The 25,506-nt window shown below is 47.4% G+C and overlaps 1 protein-coding gene across 1 annotated transcript in view; it reads right to left on the reverse strand.

Annotated features, from left to right (window-relative positions):
* The window catches only part of PTGFRN (prostaglandin F2 receptor inhibitor), an 86,111-nt gene extending 60,926 nt beyond the window's left edge, over positions 1-25,185 (reverse strand). Inside the window, exon 1 of the mRNA XM_019919686.3 lies at positions 24,853-25,185. Coding sequence (XP_019775245.2) covers positions 24,853-24,901 — 49 coding nt within the window. The 5' untranslated portion in view covers positions 24,902-25,185. The remainder of the gene's footprint in view (positions 1-24,852) is intronic.
* Positions 25,186-25,506: the final 321 nt, after the last annotated feature.

Here is a 25,506-nt window from a genome sequence, read left to right on the forward strand (position 1 = left end):
CCCAATTGCTAAGTGGCCCAGCACCACATCACCATGCCCTGGTGATGCCCAGACCCTCTCAGATAGGTCTCAGAACCCTGCACTGCTTCCTAATTCCTGTTTTTAAAATTTCTGCCTAAACCTACCAAAACAAAGTAAAACAAAGAACACACAAACAACCCTGAGTACAACCGTTACTGCTTCATCACCTCTTTTACCCGTATTCCAACTTCCAAGTCCTGTTTTCCCCAACATATATAAAATTCATGTGTCCTTTTGCACCTTAGCTTCAAGGAAGTCTAGTACGAAATATGATGGTGAAATATGGAAACCATTCACAATCTAAATTTCTAATGATTATCTCTCTCCTCTACCTCTACACCTTCCTGTGCCTTCTCTGTCTCCCTTGTACTTTTGATTTCTTTACCCTTTAGTTTAAGGTTTATTGCATGTACGTGTGTATTTCACTGTAAATTGCCTCAGATATGTTTTTCGGGAGGAGGGGAGATAAGTGAGGTATGAATTTCAAAAGACTAATAATGGAGATGAGATACTTTCTGCTATGATGGACTAGCTTGTATCAGATCAACTCCCTGCCCTCTGCCCCCACCCCAGAACAACTACAAAAGATGGACAAAACACAAGAAACAGATCATTGAATGCACTGGTGATCGATCCAGGTATCCGGGACTAAGGGGCCAAGATCACAGAAACACCCCACGGTGGGCCTGACAATATGCACTGCTTTTTCTCTTCAACTATTTGCCAATTTCAAGTTGTGCAGTAAAAGGTAGTAGTTCAGAACTGCCAGTGCCTCATGGGGCCAAGAAGACAGCAACTGAAGTTCAGGGCCATTAAGAAAGTCATAGTCTAAAACAAGCAAACAAACACAAAAAGAAAGTCATAGGCTGAGGTGGGGGGAGTTGGTGGGGGAACATTGGTAAGTGTCCGAGAAGTTAAACAGAAAATAAACATTAAGAGGTTAAGCAAATTTTTCGACCATCTCACAGTACTGGGGAAACAAAAATTGGAATTCCGAGTTTACAAAAGACGGTGGACAATAGTAAACACCCCAGACTGAATTACAGCCCTGGAAAGGGCTATGCCTTTGGAGTAAGAGCAAAGCTGAACAAACAACCAGCTCTCAAGAATACTGAAATCTTGTCTCAAAACATCTCAATTCCTCACTGGATTACAGTGAGCTTCTCTTACTGTATTAGCCTGCTAGAAAGAAAAATAAAAAAATAAAACGTAAATCTTCTTGTGAAGAAGATAACATCACACAGAGCCTCTACAATTTTTCAATATTCAATCAAAACCTACCAGACGTTCCGTACAGCACCAAATGACTGAAAACAAAAGACAATAACCCAGACAATAGAAACAGATGCACAGGGATCCAGATATTGGTGTTATCACACGTGGACTTTAAAATAACTATGATTAATTTATTAAAGAAATAGACAACAGGATTTCACTTCTTAACTTTATTAAAATAATCAGATTAAAATCCTAGGACTAAAAAAAAAAATCTAAAATTAAGAACTCAATAAATGGGTTTGATATCAGATTAGATGCAACATTAGTCAGTATAAGATATCCAAACTGAAGCACAGGGTGTAAAAAAGATGAAAAATGCAGAAAAGAGTCTAAGAGACACATGAGAGATGATAAAAAGGTCAAACACGTGTAACAGAGTCCCAGGATGAGAAGGAATATGATAGAATTAGAATTAATTTCTGAAGAAATAATGGTTAAGGTATTTCTTAAACCGACAAAAGACGTCATGCCACAGATTCAAGAAGTACTATATATCTAAAGCAGCACAAATACAAAGAAAACCACACCTAGGTGCATCATTGTAAAACTGCTAAAGGCACGGAAGGGAGCAAGAATTCAATGATACCTGACTTTCAATAGAAACAATGCTCTTAAGACAATGGAATGACATCTTTTTTTTTTTAATATTTATTTTATTTATTTATTTACTTGGTTGTACCGGGTCTTAGTTGCAGCATGTGGGCTCCTCAGTTGAGGCATGCAGGCTCCTTAGTTGTGGCATGCGAACTCTTAGTTGCGGCATGCACGTGGGATCTAGTTCCCTGACCAGGGATCAAACCCGGGCCCCCTGCACTGGGAGCGGGGAGTCTTAACCACTGCACCACCAGGGAAGTCCCTGGAATGACATCTTTAAAGCGATGAAAGAAAGTAACTACCAACAGAGAATTCTACACAGAAAAGATATCGCTAACAAAGGAAGGCAAAATCAATATGCTTTCAATCAACTCTCAATCAGGGAAAGAGAATTAATAAAAAGAAATGCTAACGAAATACCAAACTGATATACTAAAGGGAGTTCTTCAAATAGGAGGAAGATGACCCCAGATGGAATCATGGAAATGTAGGGAGGCATAAAGAGCAACAGAAAGGGTAACTGTGTGGGTAAATCTACTGAATGGTGACTATGTAATACAATATTAGTAATGTCTTCTGGAATTTAAAATATATGCATAATTAAAACATATGACAACAACAGCACAGAAAGCAAGGGAAAGAGTGAAATAAATGGAGCCTAAATGTTTTCTAAGGTCTTGCATTTGATAAAAGGACCATCAGTAGACACTAATAAGTCGACAATGTATGTTCTGAACTCTAGAATAACCATAAAAATGAGAGAGTGGATAACAAACTAATGAGAGGGGGACAATAAAAAATACTTGATTAATCAAAGAATCTGTAATTTCAGCTAAAATCATATAAGCTTTTCTCAAGTATTTACTTTGTAATGTGTTCACTTTGATTCATCATCAAATTTCTCTCCACAACGCTAGGATAGAGTAAGAGGAGGAATAATAACGTACTGCATCTCTCTTATATGCCAGACCACCCCTATCACAGAACCAAGGAAACTGAGACTCAGAGAAGTTAAATAACTTGCTGAAGGTTAAATAACATAGCTGAAGCTATGAAGTGAGGGACTCAACCCAGGTTTATCTGGCCCATGCACTGCACTGTCAAGGCAAAGATGGGCTGGGCTGGTTTTGTCTTCAACTGCATTGTTGATACTAACCATATTCTGTTGATTTTGTCTTTGCTCTGAGTAGGAAGAAGCAACGGCTTGAAATTCCCTATAAAATACTTCCAATTCTCCACGGGCAATGTGAACCAGATAGGTAACAAAGTAACCAAAATGAGTTACTAAGGGAAGAAATATATATTCTTGGCATGAACTAGAGGAGAGACATCCCGTTTTTAGAGAAACGGGATTGTTAAAAATAACTTCCAGTTTCTTCAAAAATTTTTTTCTGATAGACTGCCTTCATTATTTTAAGTGATACTAACTCTACATCTCACACTTTCATGTTCAAAAAAGGTGAAGAGAACTTCATTCTAAAAACATATGGGAAGGACTTTTGGAAGCCCACCTCTCTGACTTTTCAGCGGTGCACATAATTAACATGCAAGAGGTAATTGTTTCCAGATTCCTATTTGCCTACCTCTGAAGTCCTCCAGAAAATAATTAAATGCCTTCAACTTTCTTCCATCATGTAGAATGGACGGAGATAGGCAAGAAAAGTCGGGCAAGTTTTTCAGTGCAATTATTCCTGCAATGTTTATTTCAACAAGCACTATTGGCAACCACGAGGAATCATTAAGAGAGACAAGCTAATGAAGATGAAACTGTATTTATCCACCCTCTTCCACCTCCTTATGAGATCCATGGGAAATAGATTTTATTCCCTGGGTTATCATCAATATTATTCTAAATCAAGGCCTGTAGAGTACAGCAGATCTGCAAAGGATTTTTGCAATTGTTCCTATTATTGCTCCAATTTTATCACCTCACCGAGCTGCCTAGAAGCAAACAATCTGATTTTACAAACGGAGCCATTTGTAAGATAAGTATTGTAAGTTACTGAATCCAGTAGAACAGGCAGAACGGAAATACCGAAACCGAAGAGCTTGTGGTATTTCACTCTGCCTTGTAAAATGACAGCTAAATCCCCCTTCTCCAGTCCTTACAAGGCCTTTAAGAGAGACCAGGGGCCTATGGATTTCTATACGAAGTTCCCAGTCCACACGTGATTTAGAAGTGAATACACAAGAAGGTTAAACCTGTAAACTCTCACAGAGCCTTTATTGCAGTATCTGACTTAACGAATGCAAAACCTTTGTCTCCTCTGCTGGACTGCCGCTGAGAGGTCTGGCAGGAAGGGATCATGCCGGCTTTCATCTAGACAGTCCCTAAGTGATGAAAATGCAGCAATGTACACATTAAACAAGTTACAGCCAGCAGAGAATGTGTAATGAAGTCACATATGGCAGTACTTCAAAATCCCATCCAAACGCCAATAAGGTTCTACTAGAGCGGGCCTTAGAATCATTTTTTAAAAAAAGGTTCAGCTAAGACCTCAGAGAGATAAACTAGACAAATGCAGTATGACTCATTTAACAAACAACTACTGAGTAAGAAGCCCTCGTGCTGGATGATATGTGAGAGAGGAAGGTAAATCAGCCTTGGACCTTCTTTTAAGGGACTTACGGTATGTTGAGTCATAAGGGGCACGTGAAAACTCTAACAGGAGGAACGATATATAGTAGCCAAAAAGAGGTACTAGCAAGTGCTGTGGGGTTCCTCAGAAAGTGAGGGTGCGTCCCTCCAAAGGGATTAGTGAAAAGCTTCATGCAGTGTCAACATTTAAATCGGGCCTTTGAAAAATGGCTGGGGAGTAGGGTTTGGGCAGGGGACACCGCGGAGGAAGATGATCAGAGTTAAAGGGAGGAGCATAAGCAAAGGCCTAGGCGGGGACATGTGGGGAGTGGTGAAGAGTAGGGCGAGCAGAGCAGTGCAGTTAAGAGCAGGCTGGAGTGGACACACACACGCGTGGTCAGTCGGGAGCCCTCTATGAGATGATGGGGCCGGGGGTTGGGGGAAAGGTTGGTACAAGAATCAAAAGAAGAGCAAGGGCAGGGAGTGCCTGGTGGCGCAGTGGTTGAGAGTCCGCCTGCCGATGCAGGGGACACGGGTTCATGCCCGGGTCCGGGAAGATCCCACATGCCTCGGAGCGGCTGGGCCCGTGAGCCATGGCCGCTGAGCCTGCGCGTCCGGAGCCTGTGCTCTGCAAAGGGAGAGGCCGCAACAGTAAGAGGCCCACGTACGGGAAAAAAAAGAAAAAAAAGAGCAAGGGCAGGAACGGAAAGGCAGCAGCTCTAAGAGCCATGCTGGAAGAAGAATCCATTGATAGACCCGAGATGAGAGACATGCCAAGGGAAGCTGAGCGCTGCCAAGGAAACACAGAGGAGAAAAGTAGTCAGTGAGATTCAGACAAGTTGAAAGGTCCGCCAGGCATGGAAACCCCCCAGTCCAAAGCTATCTGAGCCCCAGATAAATGTGGAGTCACATGCTTGGAGAGGAGATCTGGTGAAGATATGGGAGATGTGGAGGTCCATGGGGTCACCGGGGGACAGAGTACAGAGAAGAGGGAAAGGGACAAAATCACAGTGAGCTCCTATTATTTAAGACACAAGCAGAAGAAAAAGGGCAAAAAGGAATAGTAGCCAATTAGGAAGAAAACCAACGGCTTACGTCCTAGCAGCCAAGGGATGCAAGAATCCCAAGAAGGAAAGGCTGGAGTGATACCTACTGTTTTACTTAAGGACACACCCATCTACTTGCTCCTGGGAGGCTGCGAGCCCCTAAGGCAAGACCTGGTTCCTATACTATCTGCATCCTGCACAACATCTAGAGTAGAATCCCATTATGCTTCAGTTTGGAAAAAATGAGCAACCATGTCAAACCTGCAGAAAAGTCAAGGCAGACAGGTGCTGTGAAAAGACTTCTGCACTGATGACCACGCAACCACTGGTAACCTCCACAGAAGCACATTTGCAGTAATGTGGTATGGGACTTGGAGAGTAACAGTCAGGAGAAAGGAATAATCAAGATGTAAGTAAGAGAGCGTACAACCGTGAAAAGACCCCAAAGCAGGCAAGAGGAGATGAAGGGCACAAGTGGGCAGTTTATCCTGGAAAGTCAGCCAGCTGGTCCTCTCAGCACCTTCTACGCACTGCGGACATTCGGCCAAGAGTCCCTGCTCAAAAGAAGCTTGTGTTCCAGTTAAGGGGAGAGTGGGGAAACAAGTCCAGAGCGCTGATAAATGCTATCAAGATAAAATAGGCCAACGAGCTGGTGACTGGGGATGGGGGATGGCTGCTTTTAGCCAGTGTGGTCAGGAAAGGCGCCTCTGAGCAGGTCACCTATGAGTTCAGACCAGAATGAGAAGGAGGCAGGGGTAGAACTCTGGGGTAAGACTGCTCCAGGCAGAGAGACCCGCAAATATAAAAGCACTAAGATGGAGCAAGCCTGGTGTTCAAGGGATAGAAGAAGAGATCAGTGTGACTGGATTATAATGAACGAGGGGGCAGAGGCCTTGGACTCTGGTTGAAATAGGAAGCACATAAAACTAGGGAATGATGGAGCCTGCTTTATTGTAGAAAGCCCACTGGTTGCTGTGTGAAAGACGGATTACTGTGGGACCAATTTGGAAGCAAGGACACCAGAATGGAAGAAGTTACGGCAGACCAAGCAAAAGATGATGGACGTTCGGCCTCAGCTTGTAGTGGTGGTGATTCTCAGGAGTAGTCAGATGCAGGATATATTTTGGATATGAAATGAAAAGACACACTGCCATTTTGAATGTGGAAAGTGAGGAACACAGGAACTGGTATGATACAGGCTCTGGCTTGAGCACCTGGGTGCATAGTGAAGCCACTAACTGAGAGGGGAATGTAACGGACAGGAAGGAATTTGTATCAGGCAAGGCTAGAGTTTTCTTCCAGCCCTTTGAAGTCTGAGATGCCTGCTGGACATGTGAGTGGGGGTACAGTGGAGTAGGCAGTAAATTTATGTGTCTGGCGCTCAGGGGGGAGGTCCAAGCAGAGACATTCATTGGGGAGTCATCAGCACATAAATGGTATTCAAAGCCACAAGTGGCATGGGATCACATAGGGACAGAGTGTATACATACAAAGGAAAAAAGAGCCAAAGGTGGAGCCCTTACCTTTTTCAGAATTTAGGAGAAAAGGATGGGTAAAAATACAGCAAGGTTTTGAGGCAAAAAGCTTGAGGAACCTTAGGTTGGTCTCCAGTGTCTCAGTGAAGTAGCAGAGAGGGGTTTAGATCCTGGAGATCGTGGACAAGGTTTAGAATAAGAATTAGAAGGAATATAGTGGAAAACCATCACAAAACTAACACAAGGTTCACTGAGGCAGTAAAGACACCCTAACTGGTAGGAAACTCAGGTGGGCAGGTTGTAGGATTTTCCCCAGCAAGATGATAAAGCTCAGACTTAGAGACTACGGTTGGTGTGGGTTACTCAACTACAATATGAGGACTGGCAAAGAAATGTGGCAGAGGGTCCTTAACAAGCTCACTGCTGGCATGCTGACCACCAGGATGAGAGCCCAGGAAGTGAAAGCGGCTTCGGAAAAAAGGTCAGGGGGATCACAGTGAGGATGAAGAATAGGTTCAACACATACGAGGGAATCTGAAAGGAGGAAGGCAAAGCACTTGTGGTCACACAGGGAAATATCAGAGTTGACAATCAAAAGGTGACAAAAAATTTTTTAAATTTTTAAAAATTTTTTAAAAATTAAAAAAATAAAAAAGTAAAAAAAAATTTTTTTTAATTTTTAAAAAGTAAAAAAAATTTAAAAATATAAATAAATAAATATTAAAAATAATAATTTTAAAAAATAAAAAACTTAAAAAATTTTTTTAAAAAAGGTGAAAGAATTCAGAGTGATGACATGGTCCACGTGTGGCCATTAAATCTCACGAAGTGTGTTATTTTCTCAGGAGCTAAGATGACCATAGAAGGCACTTCCTGAGTCCTTGCTGACCTGAGCTGGCTGCAGAAACACAAGGAAGGGACAATATGACTAACAGACCATGGGGGTGAAGAAGGGAGGTACAGAGATCTAAACCTTGCTCTCACTTAACATTTACACGACAGTTTCTGGCTCTGGTCTGCAGTCATTCATATCTGCAAATCTTCTTTTAGCCTTCATACCAGGAGAGGAGGGAGAGTAAGCATCTGTTTCCCCAGGTCAAACAGAACCTTGGTGATAGAAGGCTTCGCGCTCCATGGGAACTGACAGGCTCTTCAGTCAATGCAACTTTCCTTAGCTTTTGCTGCTGAGATAACCATGCCCTCTGGCACTACAGACAGGAAAGGCAAGGAAGACAGGAGATACAACTGAGGAACACAGCTGCAAGTCACTTCTTAAAGACTGGATCATTAACTAAGTGAACTTCTTACCACTGAAGCACTAGATCACCTAACCAGGATGTCGCTCCAGTTCCATGGCCTTTGAGAGATCCCAGGAGGCCAGTCATGCCAAATCCTTAATTCCACATTATGAAATCGTGCAGGTTTGTATTGAGTCAACATGGCCAAGTTGGAACTACACTCCCTGGAAACCTTCTCCCTGTGCAGTTCTGGGTTAGAGTTGGACAAAAGAGACGTAAGTGTGTGTGAGATTTGGGAGGTGGAAAGGAAGCAACAGCCATCATGCTCTGGTGGTCGTCAGGGTTCAAGGCAGCAAGAGACAGATGCACAGGTGTTGGTGGGCTCCAGTGTGTTCTAGCTCTTCTTTCTGCTCTGGGTTTCTTCCCAAATGCTATCTTTACTGACCAACTCGGATCCAAGACCACCAGATGCTTGATTGCAAACTCATAGGTGGTAGCTATAAATAGGCAACTACCCTTACACAGGCTCTTATGCCAGACCCCCCCTCCCAGTCCCGTGTGCCCCACTCGCAGTCCCACTCTGCCTGGCTTCTCGATTCCTCTGCCAGAAACAGCCTGTCCGCCCCCACTAGTGCTTCGGAGGGACGACTAGTGGCTTTTCCTTGATCCCTTTTCAGACCTTCATTTCCCCAGCTCCTCCCAAAATTGTGTAGTCTAATTCCTCTACTAAATGGCTTATTCCATAATATTCACAGCGGCTCTGCTCCTCTGACGGAACACTGATACATAAGCCAAGTACGGAGCAGAGAGCTTCGCCCTCGAGGACCCCGTAACTGACAAAACCCACCTTACATTTACAGCATGGCTTTAGCGTTTTCAAATCCTGTTCACATGATTTAATACTCAACCCTGAGAGGATTAAATAAGGAAACTGAGGTTCCGAGAAGTCAGGTGACCAAAGAACAACACAAAGACGCAAAAGCCACTTCGTGCCAATCTGTACCGGTGGGTAACCAAAATAACTCAACAGAACACGAAATGATTCAAACGATTCTCTGTCCAAGGATCAGAGACAGAAAAAGCTGAGGCAAGATCCAGCCACAAGGATTATTTTAGAGTGTTCTATAAAATTAACAGCTGCTAGAGGCCCCAGCGCTGCCTAGCCCCCCTCACTACTCAGCCATTTTCAATCCTCCCCATGTTTGAACAGGCCAGCAGAGTCTGCCAAGTTCTGTGTGAACACCTGGTCCTCCTTTCAGTCTAGGTGAAGGAGAATGGGAGCTTCACATGAGTTTAAACTTGCATCTGGGCATGAACGCACCTGAGCTGTTAGTAAAATTCTCCCCGACTCCTTCCCTTGAGGAACTTTGTCCTCTTTCCCCCAATTTTACTGTTTTCTATGCCCATTTTCTGCTCTTCCTTTGCCTTGTCCATCCTTTCTCCCCAACAAGGCCTTAAGCCTGCCCTTGATATTTACAGACACACTGCCAGATGCCATGGGTGGTACGGAGGTCTATGCCAGCTTCCCCAGTGAGGCCCAGTGAGGAGTACAGTTTGTTAGTTTGACTTGAACAAAAAAAGACTCTGAGTTCACATGCCCTTCAAGGAACAGACCCTTGACTCCATTGATCCAATATTTCATTCCTTCACTCAGCAGCTCTTTACAGCACACATACTGGGTGCAGAACCACATCATCAGGTGAGTCGATGAGCCGACACCTAGCCAGGTGTCAAAGTTAAAGACGATGGAACAGTGTGGCAGCCTCATAGAAAAGTGGGGGGAGGGATAAATTAGGAGTCTGCGATTAGCAGATACAAACTACTACATATAAAACAGATAAACAACCGAGTCCTACTGTACAGCACAGGGAACTATAGTCAATATCTTGTAATAACTTATAATAAAGAATGTGAAAAAGTTATATATGTATAACTGAATCACTTTTCTGTACACCAGAAACTAACGCAACACTGTAAATTAACTATACTCCAATAGAAAAAGAAAAAGGAGGGCTTCCCTGGTGGCGCAGTGGTTGAGAGTCCGCCTGCCGATGCAGGGGACACGGGTTCGTGCCCCGGTCCGGGAAGATCCCACATGCCGCAGAGCGGCTGGGCCCGTGAGCCATGGCCGCTGACCCTGTGCGTCCAGAGCCTGTGCTCTGCAACGGGAGAGGCCACAACAGTGAGAGGTCCGCATACCGCAAAAAAAAAAAAAAAAAAAAAAAAAAGAAAAGAAAAGCTGGGAGGAGATGAGTCCTCCAACAATGAGAATCTTTTAAAATATTAAGTTAATAAATGACATGAGGGACTTAGGGAAGACAGAACCAGAAAAAATAGACATTCACTCAGGACATCAGGCTTAAACTCCTTTAGGTGACATTCCAGGCTCTTCACAATCTTACGACTCTCTCTCCAGCCTCAACCCTTTCCCTCTGAAGCCCCTACGACTTAACCCTCCATTCCAGCCACCAAAAAGTTTTCTTCACACGCAAGCTTTTGTAAACAGGTGTATTTACTCACGCTCTTCCCTCTGCCTGAAACAAATAACCCGTGCTTTCTCTACCAGACAAAGCCTACTGACGGCTCAGACTTAATGAAGGCCATCTTGTGGAAACCTTTCCTGATCCGGCCCCAGCCCCAAGCAGAGTTCAGAATGTGCCTACTGAGGGTCGACTCGGCATGGACACCGTGACCATCCCAGGCTCATTTGCTTGTCCGCCGCCCTCGCGGGACTGTGAGCTCCATGGCGGGGCAGAGGGCTCGCTGCTCATCACCACATTCCTAGCCCAGCAACGTGCTTGCGGATGCAATGGCTGGGATCACTCCTATCTCAATGAACTTCTGCAAACTGGAATTTTAGAGCCAGAACTAATCTTTGGACCATCATCTAAATGGGTTAACGGGAGTTACTTAAATCTCATTTGTATCAGGAATTGCCCCTCATTGATGAATTTTCAAAAAAGCTCTTCGATAAGCTCATCACAGAAAGTGAAAAGCATACGGTTTGAGCAACCGTAACGCACAGCATCATCAACCAAGAGACCAGTTCTCAGCACCCCAGGAAGTGATAACATCTCGATACTCCAAACCCCACATTTTGCCACATGCGTTTTATTATCACCCTTTGGGGCTAGAGAAGCCAACAACTTGGGTGCTTTGGATCCTTACAAAGGTTTCCCAATCCAGACAAAGCACTAAAGCCTAAAAGAAATGCATATACAGGTAGAGAGGACACAAGTAGTGATACAAACAGGTATGGAGAATTGTGTCAGCTGTCCCATCTTTTCTGCAAGAGCTCCTCTGTCTAAACTGGCCCAGAATGCTCTCCCTTTTCATTAAAGTTTCAGCATTTTTTTCCTAACAATCCTTAGACACTTCTGGGTTTTTTTTGGTTTTTTTGGCTGTGCTGCGCAGTCTGCAGTATCTTAGTTCCCCGACCAGGGATCGCACCTGTGACCCCTGCAGTGGAAGCTGGACCGCCAGGGGATCCCCCTTAGACACTTCTTCGAGGCCACCTCTTTTCCTGGGTATATGTCATGCCTCCACATAGAGACTGGCAGCTACAGGATTCGGGTCTGTGACTATGTCCTCATATGCCCGGAGCTCGAGACTAAAGCCTGGCACAGGGTGATTAATAAGGAGTAGTTACGACCCAGGCCAACAGCGAGACAAGGCACATGCTGCAGGCAGCAGCCCCCTGCCCCTTCCCGCAGACGTGGCCAGAGCTGGCCACTTATGAGAAGAGCGATGGCAAGAACCCAGCCACCAGGCACGTGAAGCCTGCACTGGAACCGAAGAAGTACGCTTCCCCACGCTGTGAGCCACTGACACGAAGCCCAGGAAGGAGCAGATGCCAGTCGGGGATGGGAGAGGCTGTGACGACCCCACAAAGGGAGGAAGGGGTGGAGGAGGTAGAGAGTGAACAGTGAGAAGCATGAGTCGTTTGTCTTCCACACGAGCTGGCAAGGAGAAAATGGAGAAAATCACATGAGGAAGAATGAGGACTTTCTCATCCCTGCCTTTTCACGTGTGGACTCCATTTCTCCTCCCCTACCCCATCCCACCAACCTGTCTTAGAAATGAAGGCACCTGCAATCACTTCGGAAATACTACGGTAGTAACAGAAAAAGACAGTACGCACACAAACGAAAGATAGTGAGGACACACAGATAACCTCTGTCCCCTTTATGACTTAAGGCCCACAATACAGACTTTATATGTGTATTTCATACATGCGTTGTATATGTCATATACATTATACATGTACACATGAGATATACAGGTGTTTTCTAAACACATCATTTAATCATTCAATAACTCAAAGTCCTAAGACACTCGGGTAAACAAAAGCAGACCTGGCCCTGCTTTCATGGTGATTACAGTCTGGGGTGAGACAGACGCTCGACCTAGTAAACAGAGCATTATAAACCGATGGCCATGCTCTGAAAGAACGGGTCCAGCGAGAGCCCAGGACAAAGGAATGGACACAGCTGTGTGCTTACCTTACAGGCAGCCGTCCCCCAGAACGCGTGCTCACCTCTCCCAGGAAGTGAGGCTTGAACTGGGCTCCAAAGAGTCAAACAAATAGAAGTAACTCCAAGACAATCTATAAACACGAGAGGGGCAACGTGTACGCAGATGACATAGTTGTTTCTAAGGGCATAGAGTGAGGGTTGCTTGGGAAGACTTCAAGCGGAGTCATCGAAACTTAATTATGGGCTTCTTTACCCTGAGGTCCAAATGGTGTCAATGAACGCCCTGGAGAGAACACAGAGCTTGCTTTACCATTGCCATTTCCGTAGGACCAAACATACCTTGCTGCGGGATAACTCCTGTTAGGCCTGTACAGGGGGGTACAACTGGGCAGTATATACCACCTTGCTGCCTCTGTGACACCCCGAGCTGTGGTAACAGAAGCACTGTCCCCAGTTACTTACAAGCTGGGTTCAACACTAAGCTTTCTGGGACTCATATTGATGTTCGGAAAAAACTTGTTTGCAGAATAAACTGTTATTAAAGTGGGACTCTGATGACCACATGATTGCATAAACCTTGTTTCCACAGAAGAAATTCCCCATCCTTCCTCTAAAACTTATGCGTCTCTTATTTGGTGACGGTCTTTTGAAGAGATGCTCTGATAAACTACCTAAGGGGAACATCAGCAATGGTTTTGTGAGCCATTTTCCTCTTAAGAAACCACCAACAATAGGATTATGGCCCGACTTATCACCTTAATTTAGCAGGCTAGCTTCCTGCGGGCCCCAGCAGACCTCGCCAGCCTCACGCGTGTGGGTTCTTAGCTTTTCTGTGGGTGCCGGCAATGCTGCTGACAACTTTCAGGGTGATTCTGATCCCGTTCTTCCAACCTCCCTGACCCAGAGTTTGATACCCACACTCCCTGAGGTCTCTCTTACTGTTCCAGCTTCAGTCAGCGAATCCCCAAATGGAACACCATCCCGCGCACGCTGATTCACGCCCGCCTCTGAGAAACGGTGCCGGCCATTTTCCTACCTGAAACGCTTTTCCTACTCTTGGCTCAAACCGCCTTCCAGACCCACGTGCTCCACGGAGCCTTACGATAAAGCAGCTCCCGGCCTGTTTCATCCCTATGATTCTGACAGCTCCATACGCACAGCTATCCCATAATGCATCCACTCAGATGTTTAAAAAAGCACCAACAACCCATCCTGCTGTTCAGTTGTAACTGGTTCGGTTTCCATTTTGGACTCCATTTCCTAATTCCTTTGTCCTCTTTCACAGTGTCAGAAACATGGTAAAGGGTCTCTAAATGCTGCTGAAGTACTAAAAAATAAGGCCACAAGGAAAAGCAGGAACGTCATATATCAATAGTTGGGCACAGCGTATTTATTCGCAACTGTGTTCACTTCGACCAGCGTGACCGAGTGCCTGCCACGGTACTATGGTCTTAACTTGGAACATACTGTATGGATTTCCCAATCAAAGATGATGGACTATAATGCCTTCTAATAAATAAGAAAATATATGGATGTGCCAGCCTTCAGAAAATGGAAAACATGAACAGCTGCGCCAAAAGTGGTTTGGGTTTGCTTTTTTTAAACTCCTCACTGCAGCATAAGCCGACAGCAGCACACTGGACAGACACCAGATCAGCCAACATTCTGTTCTGAGGACATCCTAGAGGGGCAGTGCAGTTATAAAGCACTATCCACCCCTTGGCCCCCAGAACAGCATATGACAGCAAGCCACCTCAAATGCAGTGGAGAATTCACTCCCAGAGTGTTCTCGATGAGCCCCCAGAAGACCCACGTCCAAGACATGGGTCAAAACCAGCATCCACACGTGCACCTCAAAGTAGCCAGAGGGCTGGGCAGCAGCCGGCATGCAGTAAGGACTGAGCTCATAACACACAACCAACAGCATGGAGGTGTTCCAGAATGTTTCCTTTTCACTGTGAATGTATCCAACATCACTTGCGCCCTCCCCTTTCGGGCTAAGAGAATGAAAAGGAAGGAAGTCCCCAAATGCTAGAACACATCGCTTAGCCGATTAAGGCTACTGATGGGCAACGTCGGAATTTCAACTCTCCTACTCTACAGGAAGGCGGAAACTCCAAAGTGGTGTCAACGTTTGGACCCAGCTAAAGGTGTCCGTGTCTCTTCTCGCTGTGGTTTGGGGTGTCAGGAAAAGGAGAACCGTGGTGCATAACTGTCTACTGGTTCGACGTGAGAGCTGAATGGGGAAGAAAACACAAGTCACATTGCTGAGGGCTGAAACTGGATTACTCAACCGCAACTTACTTGTGGCTGATATCCTCAACGAAACTTACTTAAAAAAAAAAAAAATCAGTAATAAGGAACAGTCTGCCATCTAGAAACGCTTTATTGGTTTTACTGTTTTTGTGATTTTTTTCCCAGAGGTCCATCAAAAAATGCAGTTAGTGGTGGGGATACCTCGGTAACCTAGAGTACTGTGAGGAAAGACGCCAGTTTCACCACACGGGATGGGCTAGGAGGAGGAAGCAGTTGCTGCTGCAGTGACAGAACAGCAAACAGCTCCCAGAGCCCTCAGAGGCACCAAAGCCCCGTTGCAGAGAGGTGCCAGGCAGATGAGACAGAAGGCGCAGGCTGCACACAGGAGTGCTGGGCAAGATGGGCGAGGAGCCAGGGCTGGACCAAGCGGCCCATCTGGACCACAGCAGGGATCAGCATGAACTCAAAGAATTCTGGAGATGGAAGGGGGCCTTGGGATCAGCTAGCCCAGCCCCTTACCTTACAGAGGCTAAGAGCTATTCAGCAACTTGTTCAAGGTCACAAAACTAGTGAGTGGAAGATCAAGGGTCAGAATCCCAGCCTCCTGTTTTAAAAGACAAGGACACAAATGTTATCACATCTTAACTGACTGTATCAATCCCTTTCTATGTTTTCCAACATGTATTTGAATATCTGTACTAAGACAGAGAGCAGTCTAGTGTATTGCGGTTATGAGCCCAGACTCTGCAACCAGGCCATCTGGGCTTGAACCCAAGCAGCTGGACCACTTGTGTGACTTTGAACAAGTTACTTCACCTCTCTATGACTCAGTTTTCTCTTCTATCAAATGGAGGTCCTAACAGTACCTACCTCATGGGGTTATGAAGCCTACTAAATGAGTTAATATATAGAAAATGCAGGGCCTGGCACCAAATAAGTGTTATATAAAAGATAGGAAGGAATTTTTTTTTAATTTATTAATTTATTTATTTTTGGCTGCGTTGGGTCTTCGTCGTTGGGTCTTCATTGCTGTGTGCAGGCTTTCTCTAGCTGCAGCAAGTGGGGTCTACCCTTCATTGCGGTGCCCGGGCTTCTCATTGCCGTGGCTTCTCTTGTTGCGAAGCACAGGCTCTAGGTGCGAGGGCTTCAGCAGTTGTGGCACACGGGCTGAGTAGTTGTGGCTCGCAGGCTCTAGAGCTCAGGCTCAGTAGTTGTGGTGCACGGGCTTAGTTGCTCTCCGGCATGTGGGATCTTCCCAGACCAGGGATCAAATCCGTGTCCCCTGCATTGGCAGGCGGGTTCTTAACCACTGCGCCACCAGAAAGTCCCAGGAAGGAATTTCTTAAGGAGGAAATAATCCTCATGTTGGCTCCTCCCCGGCCTACCTGCTCCCAACTCCCATTCATCCTAGTCACAGGTTAAGACCTTTTCCCTACAACACCTGGGACTAATGCTTCTAAAACGTCACTGCTTAGTCTCCTAATCCCTTCGGCCAGACCCAGTCAGATGTTAAATTGGCCAAAATGACATGAGAGGTGAAATCTTTGGCTACTACTCACCCAGCCTACTACCCCTCGGATAGGCACTTCCAAGACCCTGGACTCAGAAGTTACCTCTTTTGACCCTCACCTCCTACCTTTCTGGCCCACCCACTCCCTTGTGCCTCTGAATCTGCTTTTTTACCCTCATCCTGTCCTCCAGGCCCTCAAACCTTCTGCAACTCACCAGGCTTTCCAGCCTCTCAGCTGCCTGTCCCACCTGGACTCCTTGGCCAACTGTCTCCATGATGCTGTCAGAGCTTTCTACAGATTCCCGCACCCCTCCTCTCACGGCAAGATCACACCATGTCCCTGCCTTGTTCCCCGGATGCTGAACCTGGTGGAAGAAAGTCATGAAACCAGGCTGAGTACCTCCACTACAGACCTAAGCTAGCCCCACCCTTCATGGCTAACTGACCGCCTACCACATTCCCACAGAGCCCAGCCCGTCCCACTCTCCTCTAGTTCTGACGCTCTGAACATGGCCTTTGCCTCAAAATTCACCAAGGAAGCCCAGGCCACCACATAACCCATGTGTGAAGCACTCTACCAGACAAGCGTTTCTCAAAATTTAGCACTCGAATCCCCTGGGGATATGGTTAAACCACAGACTCTGATTCAGCAGACTGGACTGGGCCCTGAGATTTTTCCCAGGTGCTGCCGACGATGTTAGTCCCCAGACCCCACTCTGAGTAGGAAAGTTCGAGGGATTTACATACGTGAAGTTTAATGTGCGCATTTTCCTAGACACATTATTTTTAATCTTCATGACAAACCTGCAAGAGAAGTAACAGTCCCTTTTTACGTGTGCAGAAAATAAGATTCCAGGAGGTTAAGAAACCTGTCCAGTTTCACAGTGCTGAAGGGTAGGACTCAAATGGAGGGCTGATTCCAAAGCCTGAGCCCTATTTTTTCTCTCCATATGTGATTTTGAAGAGCAGAAACAGTTTAGAAACACACAGGTCATGGTTTATTTGTAATATAAACTACTGAAATCTTAGCTGATGAAGATGGGAGAAAGATGGGTGATAAAACTGCCCCGGAGTCCCCGTGCTGGAGATTCCAACTGACAGCTGAAGGCCTCAATGCAGCTGTTAGAGAGAAGGTTAATTCCACCAATCAACATGGACGAGGACACCCAGAGGAACATGGGGGAAACTTTCAAAAATGTATACAGAGAATGAAAGGGAACATATAGATGACCTCCAGCTGATATGTCCGGGGATTCTGTGGCCACTCGCAGGGCTAAAAACGCGGACAGCACTGCAGAAACCACGTGTCCTACAGCACACGGCTCCTGCCCTATCCCCCTCCACCTCTCCCTTCCATCCTCTCCACAGCCTCCAAATCCAAGGCTTCCCTTTCTCTCTCTGGTTTTCGTGCAGCATTTGACTATTCCCTCTTTAACAAATCTACCTACATCCATCTCTGTTTGGCTTCTGATAGAGTGATCTCCTGGTTCTTCTGCCATCCCTGTGACTACTCCTTCTAGAACTCTCCCATTTCCTGTCCCCCAACTACAGGCATTCCCATGAACTCGCTCTTGACCCTCGCCTCCATCATCCGGGTGGTGCTGCACCTTCCGGGGATACCATCCACCACACATCTAGTGCATCCTGTCCCACCGGTGGAGGGCAGATCTGAGTTGGCTCTGTTCGCTGCAGAATCCCCAGGACTCAGAACAATGCTTGGCCTAGAGCTGCAGGCACTCTCTCAATATCTGCTGAATAAATAGATGAGCTACTCGCCATGTCACTGAGCTTCTCATCTTCCATCTTCAAACTGCCCATCCTAAGGCCAGGCTGGGGTTCAGGGGCTGCGGTTCCCCAAGTAAGAGACAGAACTGTCAATTTCCAGCCAATTACAGCACACATAGGAAATGGGACTAGCTGTATGGCTCTCAGGGTAGACAGGGCTTCAGGTTTCAAGGCTGCTCTGACCTGTGGGCTCCAGGGTCTGAGGGTGTCAGTTGTCCCAGTCAGTGCTTTTGAGATCTTGGAATATTTTCCTCCACACCAACTGTAGTCTTTGTGAAGCAACAGAATGAGACCCAGTAATTAACTCTGACACACCTACAACCCACCTGAACCCCATGTGGGTCCCTTACCATGGCTCACAAGCTGGGAGGTTCTAGCCCAGTCCAGCCCTAAGTAAGAACAAGGAAGTAACAAGATTATTAGTATGTTCTTGGCTTGATGTCACTTTTAAGGTCTGAGAAGTGACCCATCTGTCTGCATTACTGCCTCTATTTCAGTAGCATTCCAAGGTAGCACCCATCCTGAAATGTGCCTTGACCCCTTACGCTCAATTCTGTTCTCCACGGTTCTAAGCCAAATTTATCCTAGACAGTGCGACAGTGGCCAAACACTGTTTCCCCATTCCCCTGAAATACCCTGAGGGATGCAAATGCTTTCACATTCGGCACTTATAAAGGTGCAAAGCAGGATGCAATTAAGGTCCCCAAACATCACACTTAAACTTGAATCGGGCTGCTTGGTGACTGCCTAATCCTGCACAAACACATAGGGAGTGTTGTGGAGAAATCAGCCTTTGAAGAACACAAATGTGCCCACAGCGCCAGCATCTCTAGTCTCCTGGAAATAGCATTGCTGGTCCACGACAGTGTTAACTACTGGGTCTAATTCTGTTGCTTCGCAAAGACTACAGTTGGTGTGGAGGAAAATATTCCAAGATCTCAAAAGCACTGACTGTGCCAACAGCAGTGCTTTGCCTTTTCCAGAAGATAAACTACAGAGAATTTTTGCCGGTTCAAGTTATTTTCCCAAAGCGAAGGGTCAAAGGGCCTTGCTACCCTGCCTTTAAGAAACCAAGGCAATTAAACAGAATAGCTATGAACTGCCCTGACAGCTCCCCCCAACTTCATTCGATAAAGTGAGACGCAGACACGCTGACAGACAAGCACACACCTTATTTAACGGCCAGACACTGCACTAGTATGGAAATGTACGTTCAACCTGTGGGGTAGAAATCAGCTCAGCGGCTCGGCACAGAAACAAAATAGACATACAAATGCCGACTAGCACGACTACCTTGTAAGGAATGATCACTGACAACTAGAGTTCCTATTCAGCAGGCTAATAAGAATAATTACAGCCGGGGCAGGCATTAATCAGCTTGGCAGATACAGGAATTCTGTTAACAAGGCTAAAATGAGAGCCGAGCACTCTCTGAAGTCCACAGCACTTCAAAGACGGTTGCGCTGGATGGATTGACTGGGGTTCCTCCTGCCAGCCTTTCTCCTCCAGCGCTTTCTGGAGGAAGCTGCAATTTGGTCCCTTTCCTCAGAGCAGGGGTGGTGACGCCTTAGGGGTTGCAGAGCTGTCACATCTATGAGGTGCATCCTGGCACTGCCCCTCCCTTCCGGAATCGTGCCTGGGCTGCACTCATCCCTTCCTCTTTTTAACCGCACTTTTGCTTTCAAACCAGTATTATACTTTTTCGTCTACACTCATCTTGAGTGATACACAAAATAAGACGATGGCGAACATCGGTCAATCTTTCCTTAGTTGAGACCAAATTTGGGTCCCGTGATCAAATTCTGGCTCAGCCATGGAGTAGCTGTATGATTCTGGACAAGTTATTTAACTTTTCTGGGTGTCGGTTTCCTCATCTGTAATATGGAGAAAATAGCAGTACCTTTCTCAAAATGTTGCCGTGAGAATTCAATAAGAAAATGTCCGTAAGAGCCTGACGCTGGGTATGCACACTATAAATAGCAGCTGTTATTACTCTGTGCCTGTTAGGTGCAGAGCCCTGTGTAGAAGCTATGAGAAAAGACCAAACAAAATATTCAGTATACGGACACATGTACCTTATCTATGAGTGGCTGTGCCTGGGCAGTGGGAGGGTGGGCACATTCATCCTTTTACCTTATATCCTTTATAAGTGACACCGAGACTGCAAGCTGTCCCCCAGATCTGTTCTTCTCTTCTTCTACAGTAGCCAGCACACGGCTCCCACATTCCTCTGCATTTCCCGGCTTCCCTTGCAGTTAGTGTGGCCTGGACTAAATCCTCTGCCATGGAATGTGTGCAGAAGTGATGGGGGCCACTGCCGGGCTTAGCCCAGGAAGACTACATGCTCTTTCCCCTTTACAGGGCTGGAAGGGCGATGGTGACAACCCAAGTGATCTTAGAAACTAGGGGCTGGGGCTTCCCTGGTGGCGCGGTGGTTGAGAATCTGCCTGCCAATGCAGGGGACACGGGTTCGAGCCCTGGTCTGGGAAGATCCCACATGCCACGGAGCAACTGGGCCCGTAAGCCACAACTGGAGAAAGCCCTCGCACAGAAACGAAGACCCAACACAGCCATACATACATACATACATACATACATACATACATAAATTTAAGGGGAAAAAAAAAAGAAACTAGGGGCTGAAGACAGCAGAACTGCCCATCAGCCTGGGAGCCAGAATGCCTGTGTGCAACAGTGATCAGACCGAACCATTTCATCCGAAACATCCCCAAGAAGAGTTAGGAAAGACACTTCCATTGTTTGAACCACTGTTCTTTGATTCCATTTGTTAGAGCAATTTAGCCTACCCAATACAATAATACATTACCCTTCTATGTTATTTGGATTTTAAAACATAGATGTAATGTTTTTGTTCTTTAAAAACTACTTCAATGGATTTCCAAGTATTTTTTTTAAAAGACACACATTAAGAGAGTATCTTAGTGACTTCCCTGGTGGTCCAGTGGTTAAGACTCCACGCTCCCAATGCAGGGGGCCCGGGTTCGATCCCTGGTCAGGGAACTAGATCCCACATGCCGCAACTAAAGATCCTGCATGCTGCAACAAAGATCCCACATGCCGCAACTAAGGCCCGGCACAGCCAAATAAATAAATAAATTTTTTTTTAAAAAAAGAGAGAGAACCTTCATCCCCCTCCACAATCTTCATACCTTCCTCTCTAATTCATGCTCCACGCTAGGACTGGCCTCCTCAAACACATCACCACGTTGTATCAATCTCACCCTGCAAATTTTCAATGGCAACCCATGACCCACAGAAAAATGATATACACGCGCATTCATTCAGTCAGCCAATATTTATGAAACACCTACTCTGTGCCAGACACTCGATTAGTAAGAGGAATACTATAGTGAACAATACCAACCTGGTCCCTGCCCCATGGGATATAATCAGGGTGAGGATTTAGACCAGGAACAGATAATCATATACAGAGAGATAAAGAAGTGCTCTGATGGGAGAAGCACAGGCTGTGTGGCAGTACCCACAGGCCAACAAGCCCACCCACATAGTGAAGACTTCAGCACTGCAAGAATAGCCTTCAGAATCCATCCCAGACCCACTTTTCCAGTTTGCCCTCCTAGTATCCCTCCTCCCACCTTCACTTACATGGAACTTACATGCCCTTTTTGAATGAACCAGGCACTTTCATCCACACTGGATGCCTTTCCCCAGAGCCTGGAAGGCTCTTCCATCCTTTCTTTCAAAATACTAATTATCCTCAAGGCTCAGCTCAAATGTCATCTCTTCAGCAAAGTCAACCCTGACCCCAAGTCAAAATTAACCATGCTGTTCCTTGCTTCCTACCAGCACTTGGTTGTATGTCAGGTATTTCATTCCGGCTTGTAGTTGGCTGCTCTATTAACTGTCTGCCCACCCCCACTGACCACTCAGTGAGACACTGGGTCTTGATCATTTGTCTGGGACACTCTTACGGACACACTGGGCATTCAAGAAATGCTGTATTAAATGGATGGATGAGACGAGTCAGACATGGGCAATGGAAGTGAAAACCTGCTTTATGAAGCTGAGTGGGTTCTGTTGTGACTGTGATAGGTACACTCATTTAGGGAAGCTTTATGGAGGAAGTAGTTTTAGGGGGAAAAGGAAATACACAGGTAAGAGGAGAGAAGCGGGAGAGGCATTCCCAGGTCATGGGAAATGGAAAGGCCAGAAGATTCACATACATTCTATGTAAAGGATAGCAAACAGGTTCCTTAGAATGAAGCATCTGAATCAGACAGAAGACTAGAGGGGAGAGAATACAAGGGGCAGAACATCCTCAGAAGGAAATCATAAGGGACTCATGAGCTAAGGTGGGACCTCCAGAAACGATCCTTCCGGAAAACGATGAACTTAGAAGGGAGGCTGGAGGAAAAAGTCAAACAGGTACAGATGTCAGATCTGTGTGGGGAGCTGTCAGAACTCGAGCTAGGACAGTAACTTTAGATACAGGAAGGACAGGGAAGACGCTCGAGTCTGCACTATGGGAAAAGGAACAGAGTTGGGCGACAGTGTGAACATAGAGGTCAAAGAGAGTGACAGCAAGATTATGCCCAGGTTGCAATACAAGAGCAAAGATGATCTAGCATATCAACACATTGGGTTTCAGGAATCAGTACAGTGCTAGAGTAGTGGTACCACAGGGAGGGCCTCCCGGAGGTCACACGGAAGCCACACCAAGTGAGATTCGGTACAGCAAGCTATCAGGTGAACATGAAGTTCAGGGACTGTTAGGGGACAAGGCATTGGCTGGTGACACCACACACACTGCCTGTGTGTAGTTGACATGAGATGTCCAGCCAGGGCAGGATGTACTGGAATACCTCCGAGACTTCCCCAAGCTGTACTTTCCCCACTTCTATTTTTGCTTTTGCTGGTCTCTCTTTGCCCCCTCTCCCTTTTTCTCCCTCACCATAGTTACTCACGGACATTCTTTTAAATTTCTACCTGGCCTCGCCCTCTTAACTAGTACAGGGGCTGTGAATTGCACAACTTTGGGGAGGGCCATTCACACAGAGGACGAAGCGAACAGCAGCTCCTAGAGTTGTGCACTCAGTGCACGATCTGTGCAACTAGTAGCCGTGGCCCTGCTTGACCCAGACACATCAGCCAATTATGTAATGGGTGTGGACTACCACCAGCAGTGTGCAACAAACGGAAAACTTACAAGGGCCCCAGAGTGAAAGGAAGAGAATAAAAGCACTAGGACCACAGAAGAGATGCTACAAAATTAGGTGAAAGACCTGGAAGCTTTCTGCACCTGGCTGCAGCTAAAGCAATGTGTCTGGGTGAGCTCTTTTAGGGACGGAGTTCCAGAAAACCCCTCAGACATGAAGGAAAAAAACACAGTAGCAGCTAGAAAGCCTGCCCCCCCCCCCCCACCAGCAGCAGGAGTCATGGGAGTTGGGACAGTGTGGAGCCTGGTGCCAGCTGGACGGGAGTGGCTGTGGAAGGTCTCCACTGGGACCCTCTGACCGTAAGTGCAGAGTAGTCATTTACCCTGGGTGCAGCTGGGACAGACACCACACACCATGTGCTTTATAAAAGATTCAGCTCTGCCTTCTCTAGCGGTGTGGAAGAGAACCCCTGGTCAGGTCACAGAATTCCTTCTGTTCTGGTTGACACTGACCAAAGGGCTTCAGGAAGAGCAAAGCTTTTAAGAGTCAGCCTTCCTGATCCATGGTGGGCACTTAATCAGCAGATTATTTCTGTGGCTGATAACTACTTGGTTATATTAATATAACCATATTACACGATGTGAAGATGGTGTCTGTGTGTATGGGTGAACGGAAGATGGAGAGGGGAAAAAAAAAATCACACCAAAGATTCCTTGGGTTGGGGGAGGGCGCTAGGCCAAATAATCTAGAGGCACCAAGGTTGAGAGAGGGTGGAAAACAGGGGACAGTAAGGGAGGAAAAGTAACAGGTAGGAAAAGTTGAAGAAGCCAAGGTTCCCAGGTCTTTGTGTGCAAATATGCAGCGAGGCAGCTTCAGAGGAGCTGAAGGAGAAGACTGAGGCAGAAGAGCTAACCACAACTAACATGACAGAGGGACCCGCGCACCGATTTTTACTGTAGCGCTCGGGGCCACCCGGTGACCTTCGCAGAAGGAAGTTGGCGGATCCTCTCGCTTCCCTGGAAAGGCAGCCCGGCGCGGGGGAGTGTGTGTGGAGTGCGGTTCGGCCGGTCTCGGCCATGGCGGGGCAGATCAAAGCCGCGGATTTCCGCTCCCGAGCCGGGGACGCGGGCCGGGACCGCAGGCACCTTCCGGGCCGGGAGTTCAAGGTGAGCCGGCCGCGGGCGGCTAACAGGTAGGGAGGGCCCGGGGAAGCCGGCCTGGGGCCACTCCCCCCCGCACATGTGCGGGCGAGGCTCGGCCTGGAGCACGGCGACTCGCACCCCGCGCGATTCGCGCCCGCTCCCCGCCGGGCCCCGCCGCCCGCGGATCCCGGCCCGCTCTCCCGGGAGTGGCCCCGGCACCGTCGGCGCCCCAGGCCGCGCGCGGCAGCCGCGCCCCACAGGTCCCCCCGCGCCTGGCCGAGCCCCCCGCGCCCCGCCGGGCCCCGCGCGCACTCACCCAGCGACAGGAGCGCCAGCAGCAGAGGCCTCGGCGCCAGGCGCCCCATGCTCGCCGGGCGGGAGCGACTCTCCCCCTCCTCCTCCTTTCCCGCCGCCTCTCCTCCTCCTCCTCCTCCAGCTCCGGCTGCTCCAGAGTCAGCGCTCCTCCGCCTGGGCCGCGCGCCTGCTCCGCTCTCCTCGCGAGCCGAGAAATCCCAGCGCTGGGGCCGACGTGCGCCCCTCGCTCCGCTCCCGCCCGCCCGCCTCCGCCCTCCTCCTCCAGCCGGCCGGGCACCGGGAGCCGGGCGCCAGGGCCGCCCCGCCGAGCCGAGCGTGTAGCCCCGACCGCTTCCCGAAAGCAGGAGGGAGGAACCGCAGCGCTCGCCCGCCCGCGCCTCCCATCCGGCGCTTTGCCAGCAACAAACACAAACTTTCCCAAGCCCCTCCCCGCTCCAGGTAACAGAGGCAGGGCCGGGGCCACCCGCTTAAAGGGGAGGAGACGTCGAAGCCCACCCAGCTCCCCCCTCGGGGCCCCCGCCCCGCGGCAAACTTTCCTCCGACCTTTAAAAGTTGGCCTTAGAAAGACTCATCTGGAAATCCCATCGCTTGAGCTCCATTCCGAGCCACCCCGCGTTCCACCACTCTGGAGTCACCCACGCGGGGCTCCAATTCC

Source organism: Tursiops truncatus, chromosome 1 (assembly GCF_011762595.2).
Source record: "Tursiops truncatus isolate mTurTru1 chromosome 1, mTurTru1.mat.Y, whole genome shotgun sequence".
Classification (NCBI taxonomy): Eukaryota; Metazoa; Chordata; class Mammalia; order Artiodactyla; family Delphinidae; genus Tursiops; species Tursiops truncatus.